At 39.5% G+C, this 20,782-nt stretch overlaps 1 protein-coding gene across 2 annotated transcripts in view; it reads left to right on the top strand.

The window, feature by feature from the left end:
- The window catches only part of IFT56 (intraflagellar transport 56), a 37,601-nt gene extending 17,887 nt beyond the window's left edge, over window positions 1–19,714 (top strand). Inside the window, exons 8-18 of one of the 2 annotated variants that reach the window (XM_081146325.1) lie at window positions 151–225; window positions 1,494–1,596; window positions 3,748–3,803; window positions 5,449–5,502; window positions 6,461–6,524; window positions 7,955–8,043; window positions 8,261–8,344; window positions 9,945–10,014; window positions 11,276–11,382; window positions 15,024–15,157; window positions 17,014–19,714. In XM_081146325.1, the coding sequence (XP_081002451.1) occupies window positions 151–225; window positions 1,494–1,596; window positions 3,748–3,803; window positions 5,449–5,502; window positions 6,461–6,524; window positions 7,955–8,043; window positions 8,261–8,344; window positions 9,945–10,014; window positions 11,276–11,382; window positions 15,024–15,157; window positions 17,014–17,125 (948 nt within the window). In that variant the 3' untranslated portion in view covers window positions 17,126–19,714. The remainder of the gene's footprint in view (window positions 1–150; window positions 226–1,493; window positions 1,597–3,747; window positions 3,804–5,448; window positions 5,503–6,460; window positions 6,525–7,954; window positions 8,044–8,260; window positions 8,345–9,944; window positions 10,015–11,275; window positions 11,383–15,023; window positions 15,158–17,013) is intronic. The other variant, XM_081146326.1, reaches the window with a different exon arrangement.
- Window positions 19,715–20,782: the final 1,068 nt, after the last annotated feature.

Raw genomic sequence — 20,782 nt, 5'->3', positions numbered from 1 at the left:
TGAGGATAATCATAATTACATTACTTCTTAGAGTCCTGAACAAAATAAATAGCATGTTAAATTCTTTGAAGCTATAAAGCATTGCACAAATATGTGGTGTTAGAACTACACACGTGTTGTTTTCACAAGTCTTTCCTTTTTCAATTTCAGGCAGAACTCAAAAGCTTGATGGACAACGCTTCTTCTTCCTTCGAATTTGCGAAAGAACTCATCAGGCACAATCTGGTGAATAGTATCTCCCATCTTGGCTGACTTGAATCTTACCCTATTTTGTACATCTCAGCAGTTAGAAAGATGAATGAAGGGAGGTAGCTCAGCAAATATTCCTGTACTCCAAGGGAACTCCTCCTTGCTGTGGAGATGCTACCGGGGAGACACAAGACCTTGGTTCTTATCTTCTTGAGAGAAAGATTTCAATCAAGACAAAGTGCAGAAAAGGAGAAAGCAAGAATTTATTGATTGCAGCAAAAATATACTTAGGACCGTGAAACAAGGAAGGTGCACAGAAGAAGTACCAGGAGAGCCTAGGCTGGGCTGCCTTGGCTCACTCGGAAGTCAGAGAGAAGGGGAAAGGGGGGGGCGCCTGGGGACAGGGTCGGGGGTTAGGCCGGAGGAACTGCTGCTGCCCATTGCTCCCCTTATTGCAAGTCTCATTGGGTCCCTTAGATGGAAGAAGAGAGAAGATGGCAATGTTGTGCTCCCCCCCCCCACTCTCCCCGGGGTGGGGAGGGGGGAGAGGGCACTGGGACCTTCACTTTCAGGGGTTTTAAAGGCTGGGCGTTTAGGAGAGGTCTTAAGGGCGGGTCAATAGAATATTCATGAGCTTCATGCTGATGGACCAAAATGCAGTTTATTTTTAATTTGTCTGTCCTTGGGTGTGGTTGGCAAATGGCACTAATTGGATCTCTGCTCTCAGTCTCCCTTGGTAGTAAGAGTTAAGCTATTTACCCTCTGGCTGGGGAGGAGAAATGCAAACCATTTACTCTAAAGCGTCCTGGGTTTAGGGAAGACAGGATTTACTAGGTGGCTGCAAACTGCTGTTAACTAAACTTCTCAGTTTCCCTATTCCACGGGTCCTGAAATGTTCCTAGCTTTTACTATCCTATAACAGAGAGAAAATGTGTTTAAAATATCAAGCCTTTTCATCAAGGAAATTGATATTGGGAGGGCAGTAATATACAGGGCGAGCAAAAAAAAGGTTTACAGTTGTAATACAAATAAATAATACAATAATAAATAAATAATGTAATACAGGAATAAACTGTTTAACATACAACTGTAAACCTATTTTTGCCCACCCCGTATATATAAGGGAGGAAAATTAATTTTTATTTCACTCTTCTAAGTTCTTCTGGTCGGTCTAATAATAAAATTGACACAAAAGCCCGGCCGGCGTAGCTCAGCGGTTGAGCATTGACCTAGGATCTGAAACAATTCCACCAATAAATATATTTGCACTTATTGCCATAACAACACAGCTTCTCCATCCCTAGGTGGTTTTCCGAGGAGGTGAAGGGGCTTTGCAGGTTTTGCCTCCCCTGGTTGATGTCATTCCTGAAGCCAGGCTAAACTTGGTGATCTACTACCTTCGTCAAGGTAAGAAAACTTGGTCTTGGTCTTGCTTATAAAGATATATTTTAGAACATTTAATCTCTAAATGAACTATTTGCTTAGCTTTTAAAATCTGTAATACTTCCAAAAACATTTGCGCTATATATTCATAGGACAGAGCGAGATTTTTGGTGCCAGGTGCACAGCCTGCAACCTGGTTGGTTGTGCCCTTTCTCCGTAGCCTCTTTCCCCCTCTGTCACTTCGAACCTTCTCCCTCATTCTGTTTTTCTGTTTTCCTCTCATTTGTCTCCCCTTTGTGCTTTAACCACCGTATTTCAGTTGTTCCTTTGTTTTCCCTTCCTCTCCCTGGCATGTTTTTTTTTCCTAGAGTCCCCCTATGTATAATGCGCATCCACAATTTCTTAAGCCTTTTTTTCATCAACTTTTTTTTTAAAATGTCTATTCATTGTATTTTTATGTATGTATGTATGTATGTATTTATTTTGAATATGTCTTTATTGAGTTCAGAGAGAGGAAGGGAGAGATAGAAACATCAATGATGAGAGAGTCATTGATCAGCTGCCCCCTGCACGCCCCCTACTGGGGACCGAGCCCACAACCCGGGCATGTGCCCTGACCAGGAATCAAACATCTCCTGGATCCTAGGTTGATGCTCAACCAGTGAGCCGCGCCTGGCCGGGCCCAACTGTTTTTTATTTGCTCTAATTGTCTCCCTGTGTGTTTCTTGTCCCCCTGGTTTCTTATGAGAAATGTTATGATTCAAAGAGAATGCAATATTGCTCCTAGGTAAGGTTAAAATTGTGGGCACATGCCTAAAGCAGCCTTTTATCTGAAGTTTTAAGTACAGGGTAGTAATGGCCGCCCATTGGTGGTGGCCGTCTGTCAAGGACCTCAGACTAACAGGGTGGGCCTTCCGGGTGTGCAGTAAAAACCAGTCAGACATCATATTTCTCACTGAGGAAAATGTGCTTATTAAAATAAGAACAGGGACTTGCAAACAGTTCTCTCTATGTGATGTATAAGTACAAAGAAATGTACTTTTGGACAAGAATTAAAGAAACATTTTATAAATTAATTTTTTAATTGTCTTTGTTTTAATTGATGAGAGAGAAATATCCATTGGTAGCCTCTCGCATGTGCCCCGACCAGGTATTGAACCTGCAACCTGGCTATGTGCCCTGACTGGGAGTGTAACCTGCCACCTTTTGGTGACGGATGATGCTCCAACCAACTGAGCCACCTGGCCAGGGCTAACTTAATTTTTATTATGAAAATTTTCAGACATAAACAAAAGTAACTAGTATGGACACCCAAATACTCATCCCAGATTCAAAGTTTTGAAGATACTGACCATCGTTTCTCATTTCTCCCCCCCTCCCTTTTTTGTTGCTGAGATGTTGGAAAGCAAATCCCAGACGTCATGTCATTTCACACCTACATGCTTAGTACAGGGGTTGGCAAAAGTAGGTCTGCAGTTGTGAGCACACGAGGCAGTTTATTCTTGTATTATTATTTATTAATTATTGTATTACTTATTTGTATTGTCTTAGCTTTTTTTATAACTTTATTGATTTCAGGGAGAGGGAGGGAGAGAGAGCGAAACATCAACAATGAGAGTCATTGGTCAGCTGCCTCCTGCATGCCCCCGACTAGGGATGGAGCCCACAACCCGGGCATGTGCCCTGACCGGGAATCGAACCGTGATCTCCCGGATCCTAGGTCGACGCTGAGCCACGCTTGACCAGGCTGTCTTCTTCTTATTGCTATTATTTCTTATCCTTACGTATGATTTATCTTTTAGGTAATGATGGTCAGTAATTTAACTTGCTTTTGCCCACCCCTGTAAATATCTCTTAATTGTTGTTGAAAAAAATATATTTAGGAAATGGTTGTTTTTCTTAGATAACTGTAATGTCATTGGTATGTAATACCCAACCCATATTCTTTGCTTGAACATTTTTTAGATGCTTCATGGCTTATGTGGTTTTCATAAGGATATTTGGTTATCTTTAGGATAACTATTCAACATTGAACTTGACAGAGAATTAGAGGTCAGATAAAGTAGACCATGGTTCTCATGAATGTTTGCGTACTGAAGGATCTTGCTTTTGGGGACTGTTTCAGAAGAGTGCTGATATATAGACAAGTATAGCTACTTATTTTTTGTATTTCAGATGATGTACAAGAAGCTTATAACTTAATCAAGGATCTGGAACCTACTACTCCTCAGGTAACTGAGAATGGGTTGTATTTTTACTAACCAAGTTCTGCATAAAATTGAAATTTGGAACCGTAGCTGGAAGGCATATTAAAGAGGATTCCTGCTTATAGAATCCCAGGAAAGTTCGTGTATATTGACCTAGGAATGTTATGTGAGGCTGTTTATATAAGAATGAATGTTCTGGCCCTGATCGGGTATCTCAGTTGGTTAGAGCATCATCCCAATATGCCAAGGTTGTGGGTTCGATCCCCAGTCAGGGCACATATAAGAATCAACCAATGAATGCATAAATAAGTGGAACAACAAATCGATGTTTCTTTCTCTTTCTCCCTCCCTCTCTTCCTTCCTCTCTCTCTAATAGCAATCAATCAATAAAAAACTTCATTAATAAAAAAAAAAAAGAATGAATGTTCTGGGTTTTTTGATATTTTTAAGCTCCCTTATATATGGTCATTTCCTCAAAAGGGTTGAGGTTTGAAAATACTAAAATCTAGCCCTAGCCAGTTTTGCTCAGTGGTTAGAGTGTCAGGCCACAGACTGAAGGGTCCCTGGTTTGATTCTGGCCAAGGGCATGTACCTTGGTTGCAGGCTCCATCCCCGGCCCTGGTCGGGGTGTGTGAGGGAGGCAACCAATAGATGTGTCTCTTTCACAGCAGTGTTTCTCTTTCTCTCCCCTTTCCACTCTCTAAAAAAAAAAGAAAGAAAGAAAAAGAAATACTGAAATCTAGAATTCTGATGAAATCGGTGACTTATATCACAAGTATAATTGTCTGTAACTTGTCTTTCTTTTTTTTAACCCTCACCCAAGGATGTTTTTTCCATTGCTTTTCAGCAACGGCTGTAACTTGTCTTTCTTCCCTCACCTGATTATTAGCTCCTTGCAGTCAGGGACTGTGTCTGTGTTTTATCTCCAATGCTATGTACACTAAGCACACAGTTGTCATTCTACATATTGAATGAAACACTGATTGAAAAATGTTTCCAGACCCATCAATTCTAAACAGGTGTATTTCTCAAATGTATTACAAGTGTCAGCATCTTCTATGTGATCCTTTTCATGAGCCTTCTTAAATAAAAAGAGCACCACATAAAAATTTATAAAGCTGCTGAGAAGGGTATCTGTTAAAGAACAGAACCAAGTCTGAAAGGGGTGTAGGTAAGGCCCTAGGACTCCAAAAGGGAATACCTTACAAATGGAAACCAAAGCACACTTTTTTAAAAATAGAGAATCACTAGCAAAGGAAGGTTGTTATATCATTGGAAAGGGGAAATAAAATATATGATATGGCCACAGAGAATGGCAGTGCTGACAAAGTGATAAAAATTATTATGTAAATATTTTACTGTTAATTTGTTTCCATTGTATGGAACTAAAACAAAACATAACTCCTATAAGTTTCCACTGAGTTATTTCTGCTTAAGATTGAGAATTTAAAAATATGATGAGTTCTGTTATATAGACACTGCCTGCTGGAAACCAAGTGAAAATCTCTAAATTCTTTCATTCAGGACAGGAATAGAACAGAGAAAAGTGACCCTGGGTAACTTTCGATAATATATGTAAAGTATTGAGTTGATGCAAATAACTAACTTGAAAGATACCTCGTAGCTCCTCATTCCTTTGAAATCAGTCAGTGTTATTGCATGTTTCCAGGAGTATATCCTCAAAGGAGTGGTCAATGCAGCCCTTGGCCAGGAAATGGGGTCGGTGAGTATGAAATCACTGGTAACCTATAGTTTGCTAAATGATAGTATACTGGGGAAAAACAGACGTCAGAGTTCAACCAACAATAAGGCTGCAAGCAGGCTCTTCTGCACGTCATTTCTCCATATGCCCCAAGCAGGTTCCATTGTAAAAAGAATTCTGTGTTAAAGAAGAAACAAAAGGCTTTAATGCTAAGAATTGTTGCTTTGTTTAAAAAGAGGCCAATTTTTAAACAGTGTGTATATCTAATAACAACAAATCATTGCACAGCTTTATTCTTATTTTCAGTTACTTTTTTTTTAACATTGCACACCTCTGAGCTATGATTTTGGCATCTGTAAAATGGTAATTATTGTTTCTGTGGGAAAGCTCATTATAAACAAAAACTGTGTCTAAAATTAAGCCCTTAATCATCTAAATATTATTCATCTAATATTCTAAAAAGAATAAGAATTATTTTATTCTTTAGAATTCTAATATTCTAAATAAGAATATTAAGTTCTTTTTGGAACAAAGTGGGATATAAGTAAATCTTATCTCCAGCTCCCTTCACAGTGTCTCATTAAACAGATAGGCAGTAAATAATTACTGAATAAATGAATGAGTTTATTTAATAAATACTCCTTGTTATGACCAAAGTCCTACTATAAGTTTTGATATATGGTGAAAGAGTAATAGGTATTTGTCGGGTAAATGAGTGAGTCCATTTAGTGAAGGTACTTTTAGGACAGAACTAGGGGATGGATTTTCCTTTCCTTTTCTGTCTGACCCAGAGTAGGTTTTAATTCAGTTTCAGGTTATCATTTTCTAGTTGTATGCTAATCAGAATTAGTTTTGTTTTAGGACAATTTAAAACAAGGGTACGCGTTAAATCCTGACAAATATGTTAATGTCATAAAGTATAATACAAATAAAACGTTTCCAGCTTACTGCTGTATATCAGCTCTGCTTTGCTTTCCAGAGGGATCACATGAAAATTGCCCAGCAGTTCTTCCAGCTGGTGGGAGGATCAGCTAGTGAATGCGGTAGGTCTGAAATCTGTACTGGTGAGCATGACTCACCATCGAGCTGGTCGCATACTGCCTGGGGAGGTTGGCTCTCCGCCCAGGGATACGTCTGCTGGCTTTCCCAGGATAAACAGGGAATCGCATACTGGAGGGAGGATCGGGACTCCCTCTTCCCAGCATCTTGGCTGAAGCGAGATGAGAGTAGATAAAAGTGGAGAGTAAATGCTCTTTAGTTCACGGGAGTTTCAACATTTTGATTTTGTTTTTTATTTGAAATGTTAATTTTAATTGATTTTTCAAGAGCTCTCTATGTATTAAACTTTTGTCATGTTGTAGATATTTTCCCCAGTGGGTCATTTGACTTTTAACTTTGCCTGTCATATTTTTGCTTATATAAAACTGTTTAAATCTTACTTAATTAAGTTTACCTTTTCCATGATGATTTCTTCCATGGGTATCTAGCTTAGACAGTGCTTTCTTACCCCTGGAGTTATAGAATATTCACCTATATTTCCCACAAGTAGTTTTGTTTCTGTTATTATTGATTTCATCAGTTAAGGTTCAGTGGAAGACCTGAGAAAAAGCTGTAAAAAGGGCCAGTAGCCAGTGTGGCTGTTCATACCAGTGTTCTGTGGCCAGCGTCTGTTCTGACAATGTGTTCATGCCAAACTGGTGGTTATTTTTACCGCCCCTGGATATTTATTGTCAAATGTTTCACCAAAATCATTTATCAAATAATACTTCCTTTCCCCATTTCATTCATTCATACAACAAAAATTTATTGAGGTGTTGCGGATATAGCAGTAAGCAAAACTAACAAATCCCCCTTCCCTTGTGGAGCATACAGTCTAGTGGGGCAGACTATAACCATAAAAGACAAATAGGTTGTATAGTATATATGACTGTGATGATTTGGTATGGGAGAGAAATTGAGCAGAAACAGAATGAGGAGGATTGGGAGTGCCAGTGGCAAGCGTGGGGGTTACACTAACCGTTTGCCCCCTCAAATAGAAATATGGTATCAGACAGAAGGGTGGGTCAGGATCAGGATCACGTGGTTCCATGGCAGATTTGTTCTCCATTTGAGATTGAAAGTGCAAGGTTGTCTTAGACGAGTAATGGTGGAGACCAAGCCACATTCGCTGCATCTGAGGGCGTCAGAGTTGGGCAGGGAAATAAAAAAGATCTGGAGACAGTAGCCTGCGGGGCATGTGTTCATTCTGGACTCAGAGTTAACATGGAGAGAGATTATTGGTCACCCTCAAGCACAGTGATTTCCATTACACTGAGGAGTAGTCCACTGAACAGAATCTGTAATTTCAGAATCTAGAAAGCTGTCTTGGAATATATTCGTATCTCTACATTATAAAATAAGTGAAATTTCAGCTAAAGACACCTTTTAGCTTCATGAATACACATGGTATCTTTGCCATTCCATTTCATTTCAGATACGATCCCGGGGAGGCAGTGCATGGCTTCCTGTTTCTTCCTGCTCAAGCAATTTGATGATGTCTTGATTTACCTCAACTCATTTAAGGTCAGTATAGAATTTTCTAGATGAGTTTGTATACAAAATACTATATATAATGTGTCACAGAAAATGTACTCTTAGAGATGGTGGCCCTTTTACTATGGTGGCGTTGGTGGCATTGGCTAATTCCTTAAGCTTATTTTTGTGTTTATCTGGTATAACTGATGTCTTTCTATTTTATATGTTAATGCTCATTGTGACCTGTTCTTGGGATGTTTTTCAGAGTTACTTCTATAATGATGACATCTTTAACTTTAATTATGCCCAAGCCAAGGCTGCAACAGGCAATACCAGTGAGGGTGAAGAGGTGGGTACCCGTTTTGGAAGGCATTTGAATGATTCTGTGTAAAAACACTGTTGTCTTGCCGTACCCAGTTTGGCTCAGTGGTTAGAGCCTTGGCCTGCAGACTGAAGGGTCCTGGGTTTGATTCCAGCCACGGGCACATACCTCAGTTGCAGGCTTGGCGCTCCACCACTCGATGTGTCTCTCTCACCTTGATGTTTCTGTCTTTCTTTCCCTTCCACTCTCTGAAAAAGCAATGGGGAAAAAAAAGATCCTCGGGTGAGGGTTAAAAAAAAACCCATTGTCTTTTTCTCACTGAAATAAAATGTTGAAGGTAAAGGATTATGAAGTTTCTTTCTTCTTAGGTCATATTAAAAAGTACAATGGGCCCGGCTGGGTACTGCTGAGCGGTTGAGCATGGACCTACGATCGAGAAGATCAGGGTTTGATTCCAGGTCAGGGCACATGCCCAGGTTGCAGGCTCGATCCCCAGCAGGGGGCGTGTGGGAGGCAGCTGATCAATGACTGTCATCATTGATGTTTCTCTCTATCTCCCTCTCCCTTCCTCTCTCTAACATCAATAAAGACATATTTAAAAAAAAAAAGTACAATGGGAATAGATTTATGGGCTTTATAACCACAGTAATGTTTTCCTTTTTTTGATACATTTTATAAAAGCATAACATACATGGAGGAAAGTATACAAATCAAAGTATATAGCTTGATGGATTTTTTAAAGGTGAACAGACCTAAATCAGAGCCCAAATCATGAAACAGGATATTACCATAACCCTAGAAACCCCTCATTCCCTTTTCGAGTCAATCTCCTTCCTCCAGGGCTATCGATGATCTTGACGTCTAACTTAATAGGGTAGTTTGTGTAAATTATTCAAAATAATTCAGTTAAATTATGCAACTGAACTTTGTTATTTAACAAATTATTCAACCAATTTCCATTGTGGTTCCTTTATTGACTGTGAGTTATTTGAAAATGTGTTTCATGATTTTCAAACATGCATTATCCTTTTCAGGTTATTTTATTTTTATTTCTAACTTAATTGTATTGTGGTCATAGAATGTGGTCTGTATAACACCGGGCCTTTAAAATTGCCCAGGAGCATGGGCATGTGTTCTCTTTTTAAAAAAAAATTGTTTTTATTTAATCTTCACCTGAGGATATTTTTTTCATTGCTTTTCAGGGAGAGTGGAAGGGGGAGAGAGGGGGGGGAGAGAGAGAGAAGTATCGATTGGTTGCCTCCTACACGTGCCCTGGGATGGAGCCTGCCACCAAGGTACGTGTGCTTGGCCAGAACTGAACCCGAGACCCTTCAGTCCATGGGCCTACACTCTAACTACTGAGCCACACCGGCCAGGACTGGTCGTGTGTTCTTGAAAATAATATATATTGTGCAGTTGTTAATTACTCTGTTCAAATCTTCTACCAACCATTTGTCAGCTTGTGATATCGATAGAGAGAAGTGGTTAAACTCACCACTTTCTTAGCAGCTTGTGTAGAATTTGGTCATCTATAATGCTGTGTTAATCATTAATGTAAGATAAGCTGATATGAATGTTTTTACTGCAGAACCATCTGCATGTTTATTCCCTTTCTTTCCTCTTGCAGGTTTTCCTTTTAATCCAAAGTGAGAAGTTGAAAAATGATTACATTTACCTCAGTTGGTTAGCTCGGTGCTGTGAGTTTTTGTTGTGTTTTTTTTTTTTACTTTAAATCTTTATTTCTCAATTACAGTTGACATACAATATTATATTAGTTTAAGGGGTACAACCCAGTGATTAGACATTATATAGCTTACTAAGTTATCACCCTGATAAGTCTGGTACCCATCTGACACCATACATACTTATTACAATATTATTGACTATATTCCCTATGCTGTACTTTACATCCCCATGACCATTCTGTGAGTCTTCTTTTATTATTATTGTTATTATTATTTTACTGTTTTTTAATGTCTTTTTTTTAATTGATTTCAGAGACAGGAAGGGAGAGGGAGAGAGAGAGAAACATCAATGATAAGAGAGAATCATTGATCGGCTGCCTCCTGCATGTCCCCCACTGGGAGTCAAGCCCGCAACCTGGGCTTGTGCCCTGACTGGGGATCGAACAGTAACCTCCTAGGTCATGGGTGGACCTTTAACCACTGAGCTATGCTGGCTGGGATGAGTCTTCTTTTAAATATTGCAGAGGAATTATCTTTTTCTTCTCTGCTGTATAATCTTCTGGATGGAAATTATTCTGAGCACTTTCTAATTTTGTTTTGTATTTTGTTCTATAGAATAAGGGAACACCAACGTCGCGCTATTAATGCTAGTCAGTTAGGGTGGCCATGCACATATGTTTACCCTGTGATTAGCTCTGTCTGTAGCATTGACCTAGCATGTATAGTCCTGAAAGATGCCAAGTTTTTCCTGCTAAAGTTTCCAAAGTCTCAGAGTGGTTTTCTGTGAAATGATATTGTTATGCTGATTTTATCTTTTCACTATGATGCAGGCCTAAAAATGGGCAAAATGTCAAAAACATAATTTTAAAAATATTTAGCTTACATTACAGTCACTGTCTGTCTCTCCCTTTTAACAACCAGATATTCTAAGTGAGGCTGAAAGTATATAAGTAGAATTGAATGAATGATAGGACAGTGTCCTCTTTTAAGCAGATGATCTAAGTGGAAACTGGAATTCTACCCAACCTAAAAAGACACAATTATCTGAATCCTAACTTAAATAAAAATTTTAAGTATGGATTCAGATGGGGAACTCAGTTTAGGAACTCAGGTGGGAAACCAGCTTAATGCCAACATTGCAAGCTTTCCATGTAAGAGCTACTTACCATTATTTTGTATATTTGAAACATAGAACCAGAGCCACAGAATAGCAAGATGCAGAAGTGTATTTCTTGTACATTTAAAAAACATGAATCTTTGTTCCTTTTTGTAGATATAATGAACAAGAAACCAAGACTGGCCTGGGAACTTTATCTCAAGATGGAGACCTCCGGGGAGTCCTTTAGCCTCTTACAGCTCATTGCTAATGACTGCTACAAGGTGAGTCTGAATGAGGCAAAGGGAAATTGAAGATCAGTATCACATTGCTGTGTTGGCTAAATGTTAGGGAAAAGTGTCCTAGAGACACTTTAAATGGCTATTAGTGAGAGGATCTGCATAGTGATATCAGAAATGTCATCTCTATTGTGAATGAAACGAACTCAAAAATATACAGTGTGTCAGGGTTTTTTATGTGTAAATGAAATATCTTAGAGAGGAGGTTTCAGATTTCTAAAGGCTGTGCATCTTTAGATAGCATCCAGATGCAGATACTCATCTGGGAGTTGGAAATTTGGTTTTGAAGCTCAAGAAAGATGTCCTCTGACATCTGGAGACATAGATTTGGAGAAATCATCAACATTTTAGTAGTAATTGGAACCCTGAAAAACAGTGCGATTGCCCAGGTAAGAAAGTAAAGTGAGAAAAGGAGATGGTTGCAAACCAGACCTTGAGGAATATTAATATACAAACAGTGGAGAGAAAAGACAAAGGAACAGAGAAAGAAAATGAAAAAGCCATCATTTAGTAAAGGTCTGACTGTGTGTGTGTGTGTAGAAAGGCAGGGAGGAGCTTTTTAGAAATTAAAAGCTTTTTTTGCCCTGGACTGGTGGCTCAGTTAGTTGGAGCATCATCCCATACACCAAAGGGTTGCAGGTTCGAATCCTGGTCAAGGCACCATACCTAGGTTGCAGGTTTGATCCCAGGTCAGGGCACCTACGGGCAACAACTCATCAATGTTTCTCTTGAACATCAGTGTTTCTTTCACTCTCTCTTAAATCAATTAAAAACAACAACATATCCTCAGGTGAGGATTTAAAAAAATTTAAAAGTTTTAAAAAAAATTATCCTCACATTCCAGAAATTCCTATTTTTGGAACATTTCTTCCCATCCAAAAGACAGAAAAATGTCACGGAAAGGTAAAGAGAGTCTAGTGTTAGTCAATAAAATCTCATTTCAAAGCGACTCACTACAAAAATAAAGTGAGTCACCATCAATGCAAAAGGTTTTAAAACAGGAAACTTGAAATTGTTTAACATGACTTGGTGGGTGGTATTGATGGTAAGTGAGTTAGGGGAGGCAGAAGGAAAGAAAACCTCAAAAGCCAGGAATTTAGTTCAATTTTAGATTTTAAAAACCTGATGTGTGTTTGGGGCTCCCAGGCAGAGACACTTAGTGCCTGTGGGAAATGATCAGGGTGAGCCTGGCTGGCGCCCAGGAGCTCGCGTGGGAGGTCAGGATGGAGACGCAGTCCTGCAGGTTCACTGCCGTCCTGGGGGCGGGGGGAGCAGCGGGAGCAGCAGCGGGAGCGGAGTCTGAGAGGGAAAAACTAACGGGGGGTGGTGTGAGGAGCCATGTGCTTATGGGACAGAAGTGGAAAGAAGAGTCAGCGAAGGAGACAGAGGCCGAAGATGAACAGAGAGGAAAGAAAAAACCCAGGAGAGAGAAAGTGTTTTCCATTGCTTTCCCCCTGCTCTTCCCGTGTTAGCAAAAGCCGAGGAAGGAGAATGTCAAATGCGAGGAGATGGAGTTACGTGAGGCTGGAAAACCATAGGGAGAGAGGAGAACTGGGTTAGAAAGCAGGTGCAGTGAGTGTGTTGATTTATTTATTTACGTTTTAAAAATTATTATTTTTAATCCTCACCTGAGGATATGTTTTTTAATTGATTCCAGAGAGAAAGGAAGGGAGAGGGAGAGAGAGAGAAACATTGAAGTGAGAGAGAAACATGGATCGGTTGCCTCCTATATGCCTCCCTCCCCTCCCCCCCGGCCATGGATGGAACCCCAAACCTGGGTACGTGCCCTGACCTGGAATCAAACCCACAACCCCTCAGTGCATTGCATGATGCTCAACTGAGCCACACTGTCCAGGGCAATTTTCATTGATTTTTTTAGAGGGGGAGGGAGGAAAACATTGATTTTTCTGGGGATCGACATATTGAGACGACGCTCTAACCAATGAGCTACCCGGCCAGGCCTGACATTCTTGCACATTATATAACTATGGAAGAAATTAGTGATTCCCAGGGGTTAGGAGCAGGGAGGGGAATGCATTTGATGATAAAGGGTTAGCACAAGGGAGATCTTTGTGGTGATGGAACGGTTGTGCATGTTGATGGTGGCGATTGTATGAATCTATACGTTTGTTAAAATGACAGCACTATCCCTACATTGTAGCCATGTACGTTTCCTGGTTTTGAGATTGTGGTATTGAACTATTGTCATCTACGCTGCAAGGTGGGGGGTGGGGGCTGGAGGTGAGGGGATGGGGTGAAAGGTACATGGGACCTCTCTGTACTATCTTTGCAACTTTCTATAAATCTATAATTCAGAGTTAAAAGTTTTTAAAAAATAAATCAACCAGAGCTATATCCAGCAGTATAGATGATCTTATAAACTCACGTAAGACACAAAAGGGTATTTACAGTATTATTTCATATAGATAAAATTCTGAGAGCAAAACTCATTTATATTGTCTGAAGATACATCCATAGGTGATTATAAAGAAAGTCAAAGAACTGATGACCATAAAAGTTGGAATAGAAGTTACTTCTGGAGGGAAGGAGAAGGTTGTGGTCTGGAAATGGCGCAAAGAGCTTGCATTTTGCTGTCAGTGTTTCCTTCCTTGGCCTGGGTAGCGGTTACACTTGTATTCACCTAGCAATCAGACATTAAACTGTACATTTATGTTGCATGCACCATTCTGTGTGTGTGATTTCACTCAGAAAATGCTTAGGAGGATCTAGGAAGGATTAACCTTGAAAAGGAGTGAGAACACTTCTGCCTGTGAGATAGGCAGAGAAGACGGACGGATGAATAAGGTATAATTTGAACTGAAGGGAGGAAGGTTGTGTTTTCCCTCTGAAGCAGAGAGAAAAGCTATGCTAAGAATGCAGTAGAGCTCTTCAGGAAATTGGTGTTTGTGACAGCAGTGCACAGGAATGGAGAAGTAACTCAACCGCACTGAGCAGAGGATTGCTCAGCAATGTGAAGCCTTCAGCGAAACTGGTAACGCTGCGTTCATGACTGCCAGTCAGGAAAACTCATCTAAGCAGAATTTAAGGACATTCAGCATGTTCTACAAGGCCAAGGAAATTTGTAGTACACTTGGGGAAGATATCTGTCAAAAGAAATAAAATGTTTTAAAGATTTGGTGTTTGAGAGTAGTAGTCAGTATACATCCAGGCACACTGAGAACCTAGACAAGGTCAGGGAAGGCCATCCTCGGGTTGAACACGGTCAAACTAGCATAAAATGAGTTACAGCAACCCCCACAGGATGTATTGAGAGGACATGAAAAATACTCAGTTCAGATCACAGACGTCAGAGTTTATCCTCAAGATTAAAATATAATTAGAAGAAATGACAGATGTGTTGATTACAGAATAACTTGACTACGCATAGAAAAAATGTTAGTGTTGAAAACTGAAGGAAGGTAAGCTGATTTAAATTGAACCCACGCACCCAAACTGTGATTTTCCTTTTTCTTGGTTTAATAAGGAATTTAAATTTATCTAATTTGCTAACTGAAAATGTCATGCACTCATTTTATACACTTCTGTTTCACGGCATCTTTATGTTTGGTTTCAGTCTGTGTAATCTTGTGACTACAAGTATTAGCATAATTCTTTCTTTTATTCAGATGGGCCAGTTTTACTATTCAGCCAAAGCCTTCGATGTCCTAGAGAGGCTGGATCCTAACCCTGAATATTGGGAAGGCAAGAGGGGTGCCTGTGTGGGCATTTTCCAGATGATCTTAGCTGGGCGAGAACCCAAGTAAGTACACAGACAAGAAGCACTACTGCTACTCATTTGCTGGTTTGTGAGGGAAAAGAATTGTTTTCATGGATGACAACCATCCTCTTCTGAAAACTCAAAATTATGTTTTAGAATGATGAATAAAAGTTAAGATGTTATATCTTTCTATCTGACCTTTTTCCTCCAGAAATCTTTTATTTTATAGAATCAGATCATTCTAAATCCTGTGTCCTGGGGACACTGAGTATACTACAGCTCTCAAATTTAAGAGCAAGGTAGATATTTGCCTCATGTGAATTGCCATTTCATAAAAAAGTCTTCTTCAATCTTTTCTACTCTTTTCTTTGCCTGTTGGCTTTTTCTTGTCTTTTGGTTTAGGCCTCAGAGAATTAGGAATGGAGTAGATGTGGTTGATAGTTTTTTCTTCATGTGCCTCTAATAACCCAGAAAATAGATATATTAGATTATATAAAATTAAGTGGCCTGTAGCTCCATTTGTAACAAAAACTGAAATGCTTAAAACTAAATTCAGCCTGGCCAGGCGTGGCTCAGCGGTCGAGCATCGACCTATGATCCAGGAGATCAAGGTTTGATTCCCGGTCAGGGCACATGCCCGGGTTGCGGACTCGATCCCCAATTGGGGGTGTGCAGGAGGCAGCCGATCAATGACTCTCTCATCATTGACGTTTCTCTCTCTCTCTCTCTCTCCCCCTCTCCCTTCCTCTCTCTGAAATCAATAAAGATATATTTTTTAAAAAAAACTAAATTCAGTGTTCTAAAAATAACTTCATGGAATGTATTTGTTATGATGTGTGAATAGGAGATGTGATTATTTTTTAAGTAAATAGTCTATCAAAAATTACCTCCTGCCTTGTATCTACTTCTAACCTGAAATAAAGGCTTAAAAGAATTTGGTTAAGTAAAAGAGGGGAAAAACGAAGTAAAAAATATGAGAAAATTCTTTTTTTTTTTAGTATGTTTTTATTGATTTTAGAGAGAGAGGAAGGGAGATAGAAAAAGAACCATCCATGAGAGAAACATCAATCAGCTGCCTCCTGCATGTCCCCTACTGGGGACTGAGCCCACAACCTGGCATGTGCTCTGACTGGATGCAAACCTGCCACCTCTTGGTGCATGGGCCAGTGCTCAACCAACTGAGCCTCACCAGTCAGGGCATATGAGACGCTTCTTAGGGAAGACAATCAATACAAAGTTACCTGTAGATTTGATAAGGTAATAGGGGAGTTTTAATATGCATTACTTAAAACATTAATTTTAATTGTAATTAAATTTAAATTACTTAAAACATAAATACTGGGCATTTGCCAAATCTTGGTCCTTAACTTTCTTCTTAGCCATATTTATTAATATATTTTTTTCTTGAAGACATCATCCATTCCTGTGGCTTTGTAAAATTTCACAAATATGGCAGTGATACCCAGCTTATGGTGATTATTACCTTAAAACAAAGAGAAATCTGGGACTCGGACAAGTTAAGTGTTAGTACGGAGCTAGAATTTGAACCCAAGTCTGACCCCAGCTTGTTGATACACCCTCTTTCTACTCTGTCATGCAGAATTAGCACAGAAATGGAAATATTCATGTCATATTAAGACAAAAAGATTAATACAAGTGTGTAGGTAGTATAAGTAAACAAGGAAAACTTGGGTTGGCAAGAAGGATATCAGAATTTTCATTTTACTCTGCCACCATAAGATAGAAAGCTAGGGAGTTTGTAATTGGCTTATAAATACACAGGGAAAGTCTTACCAAAAATGCCCTACTAGACGTATTTTAAGAACAGTTACGAGTTTGTTACCTGTTACTTTTCATTGTCTATTGAAACACTTTGTCCTTTCAAATCCTTTCCTCAGAGAGACCCTTCGAGAAGTGCTCCATCTACTGAGAAGCACGGGTAACACCCAAGTGGAGTACATCATCAGGATCATGAAGAAATGGGCCAAAGAGAACAGGGTGCCTGTCTAACATGGCTCCAGAGGCCGAGGGAACCAGTTGCTGCTTTGACGTAAAATTGGAAATCGTTTTCCTCAAGTTTAATGTAAGAAGCAGGGCTCTATTTTCTTGACGTTTTCCGTCCTTGCTCTTCAAGCCTCAAGACCAGTGCCAGCTTAGGCTGCTTCCTGGCCGAACCAAGTGCCATAGTCTGTGCTGTGGCCCCTATGTGACCTGACCAGCAATAAGACTTTGGACTTATCTGGTGCCTTTCTTCCAAAAATACTCAGAGTACTGTTACGTAATTTACTGACTTTAAGGGAAACGGCATAACTTTTTTGTTTTACACTAACATTCTATGGCATTTTCTCCAAGCTGCAATAACAAATGCCATTCATGCTCAAGAGTCGCCATCATTCTATCATCTCATTTTTAGCCATCTCGGTACACTATCCCTCGTTGCTGGGGAATTCCATAAAGAGTCTGTAATGCGCCTCTGAATCTCAGGAGAACAGAAGTTATAAATAGTGATATGATTCTAATAATGGCAGCAAGATCCTTTACCAAGCTGCCCAGTCATTAATAGATAATAGGCTTAGGGGTTAATCTTTCAGTAATTGAATTCTTGATAATAACGTGTCGCAGTGGAGTAACAATGCAATTTTTTAAAAGGTGAGTACTATGAAAAAATCTGTGTGGCACCTTCAGGAAGCAAAATACACAATCTCATTTGTCATTTCTTCATTATATTTTAAGTAACAAAACAAGTTAGGTTTTTCTTCCATATGTCTTGTGGAATAAACATAGTTTTGAAAGTAGGCCTGCAAAGGGTATATGTATGCATTATGGCCATTTAGTGACGTTAATGATGTAGAATGTGGACTGCATAGAGCTCTTCGAGGGATTTCCTGATGGCTGGGCTCCATCCTAAGTCATATTCCAGCCCCGTGGTTTTGCGCTTTTGCAACATAAACCTGTTATAGAACTGAGCATTCTTAGGCTCACAAGCTATTTTCAGAAAATAGACCTACATGTTTTTATGTACTAGATTACCTTTGTTTCTACACCATATTTTTTTCTATGAGTTTAAGGTGCCCAGTATTACAGGTGTAGAAAGTACAGAGCCATCCCTATGGGTGAAGAAGCTGCATAGAAGAGATGGGAACATGGCAGGAGTCAGAGCAACTAAGGACAGACGATTGAAGACCTCAGAGAGCCTTTGCCTTCTGGAGAGCCGCAGGAGTTCCTCAGCTCTGCTCAGGATGACCAGTTTTCTTATCCTTTGTCTTAGGCTCAGATCTCAGCAGTTCAGAGCACAGATCAGAATAAACTGGCCTGGATGACTGAATTTTAGAAAACAAAGTTACACCCATTTTCCTGCTAAGCTTCTGTTTCCTCAATATAGCAGGGAAGAGCCTGCTATAATGTTTTGACCCCTTGTGATTCTTACCTCACTTAAAATATTAGGAAAGGTCATAATGGGAAAACAACAGATGGAACTCCTCAGTGGCTTTTGGCAATGAAATTTGTCTTCCAGTTAATTGTTGTTATTTTCAAATGTCCTATACTTGAAACGCTTTTCCACTGATGGCAATTTACTTTTAATTGAGCTTTTGTTGAATTTCACACTTCTCCCTGCGTTTTCCTGTCTTTTGGGGGGGAAAAACTGATATTCCAAATATAGCAATTCCCAGAATTTTAGAGTAATTTTTTAAAAAGCTATTAATCTATAGAATTGAAACAAAAACAGTAACAAAAACAACAAAAAAAACACCTATAAAGACTGGTTTAGGAAAGATACCATACAGTTCTGCCATTCGGGGTAGCTACTTCTGAAAAGTCTTGGCAGGGTCTCAGGACTGCACAGTGGTTTCACAGCTGCCTTTTTCCATGTGACGATACAGGAGGGAGGAAGGTCCAGGCCTAGGAATGTTGTGTAATGTGTACAGATCATAGCATCCATGTACTATTTATAGTCTGTAGCAAATATTACTTGCAAATGGACGAACATTTTACAATTATTTTTGTACTTCAAAATAATTATTCTACTGGGATATGTTTAAATTAAAGTTTATTATTTGATTCTTATTATGATATTCTGCGAATGTGGTGTGAGCCCTGGGTATGTCTTGTGCCTTTGCCCCTTTTTTTCTGACCCCAGAGTGAAGGAAAAATAAAGTTTGGGGTTCCATAAATTACTCCTATAAGAGAGCAAAGTAGATAGTCCCTAAGAATCCCTATCCATTAAGGCTCATGGTTGCTGCTAAATCATTTAGGTTTGGCTCTTTGCTGAGTTAGAGCTCATTCCAGTGTACAGTACACCACCTCACACTCAGAAAGCCCTCAAATACTTGTTGACTGAATAAGCATATAGTTACTGGTAGAGCAGAGGACTTGTGAGACCTGACCTCGTGTATTCTGGTTCCCATCTAATTACTGTTTGATTATGTGCCAAGCATATACTAGGTGCTGGGGGTGCAAAGATAAGTCTAACGCACAGTCTTGACCCTTAGGAGCGCAGTGTGTGGGCACACAATGCAGTATACAGATGATGTATCATAGAATTGTACACATGAAACCTGTATAATCTTATTAACCAATGTCACCCCAATAAATTTCATTAAAAAAGAAAAGCTCAGTCTAACAGAAGTCTACATAAGTAAACACAATAAGATGTGGTGGTTGTCAGTAGGAACAAAGTCCTGAGAGGTAAAAGAAGGCAATGGGAATGACTGTATCCATGTAATGAACATTTCCTGCCCCATTTGGGAGAAGCAGTCAAAATGGATCCTGAAACTCAACAGCTAGCAAGATGCCCAGGCTTCTGCCATGTGTACAACACATGCAACATGCATCCAAGTACACAGAAACCAAGGGACTGCTTTCCTCTTTTACCGCCTGGCACCTTGAAAATGCTGCTAGCAGATGGGCGTTGTATCTCAATAGTTTTATCTACTTTCCAATGGCAAAAATGAATTATTTTCTAGTTCCTATATTTAGGACTGTCTCAGTCTTACTTAAATGAATAGTCCTCTTTCTCTTCACACTATAAAATACTTATATTCTAATATATATATTTTATGATTATGTTCAAACCGTATTCGGCCTATTTAGGGACGCTCTCAGAGGAGTAGAGCTAGGAGCCTGGTGATGCGCCTGGAACCCACTTTCACTCTGTACTCCAGGGATATGTGCAGAATGCAGGACAGCACACAATAAAATGCCAGGTGAATACAGTCAGCTGATGTGTGCGTATTGAGTGTGTACTCTATAGACAAGTTTGTACTTTTTTGCAATAAAACCCTTTCTTTAAATAAAATCTCAATGCCAGATACAACTACGAACTGCCCTGTTGGTGGGGGCAAAGGGGAAGGACACATGCCCAGGTTGTGGTTTCGGCAGGAGGCAACCAATCGATGTTTTTCTCTCGAGTTGATGTCTCTCTCTCTCTCTTTCTCTCTCTCTAAAAAATCAATAAAAACATAAAATTAATACAAGAGAAAAGGAAAAAAGGAAGGAAGACAAATGGTGGGTGAAAATATCACTAGAAAATTGGTGATGTGTATGTGGAAGCTGTAATCAAATATGAAATAGTAAAACTCTGACGGAAAGGTAGGAAAAAAGGTAGTTCATTGATATTTTATCTTTAAAGTGTCATTAAAGGTGATAAGTCAAAGTATATAAGTGTAC

The sequence above is a fragment of the Miniopterus schreibersii genome (genome assembly GCF_964146895.1).
Source record: "Miniopterus schreibersii genome assembly, chromosome: 9".
NCBI classification, from domain to species: Eukaryota; Metazoa; Chordata; class Mammalia; order Chiroptera; family Miniopteridae; genus Miniopterus; species Miniopterus schreibersii.
This window is presented reverse-complemented; position numbering and strand designations above follow the sequence as displayed.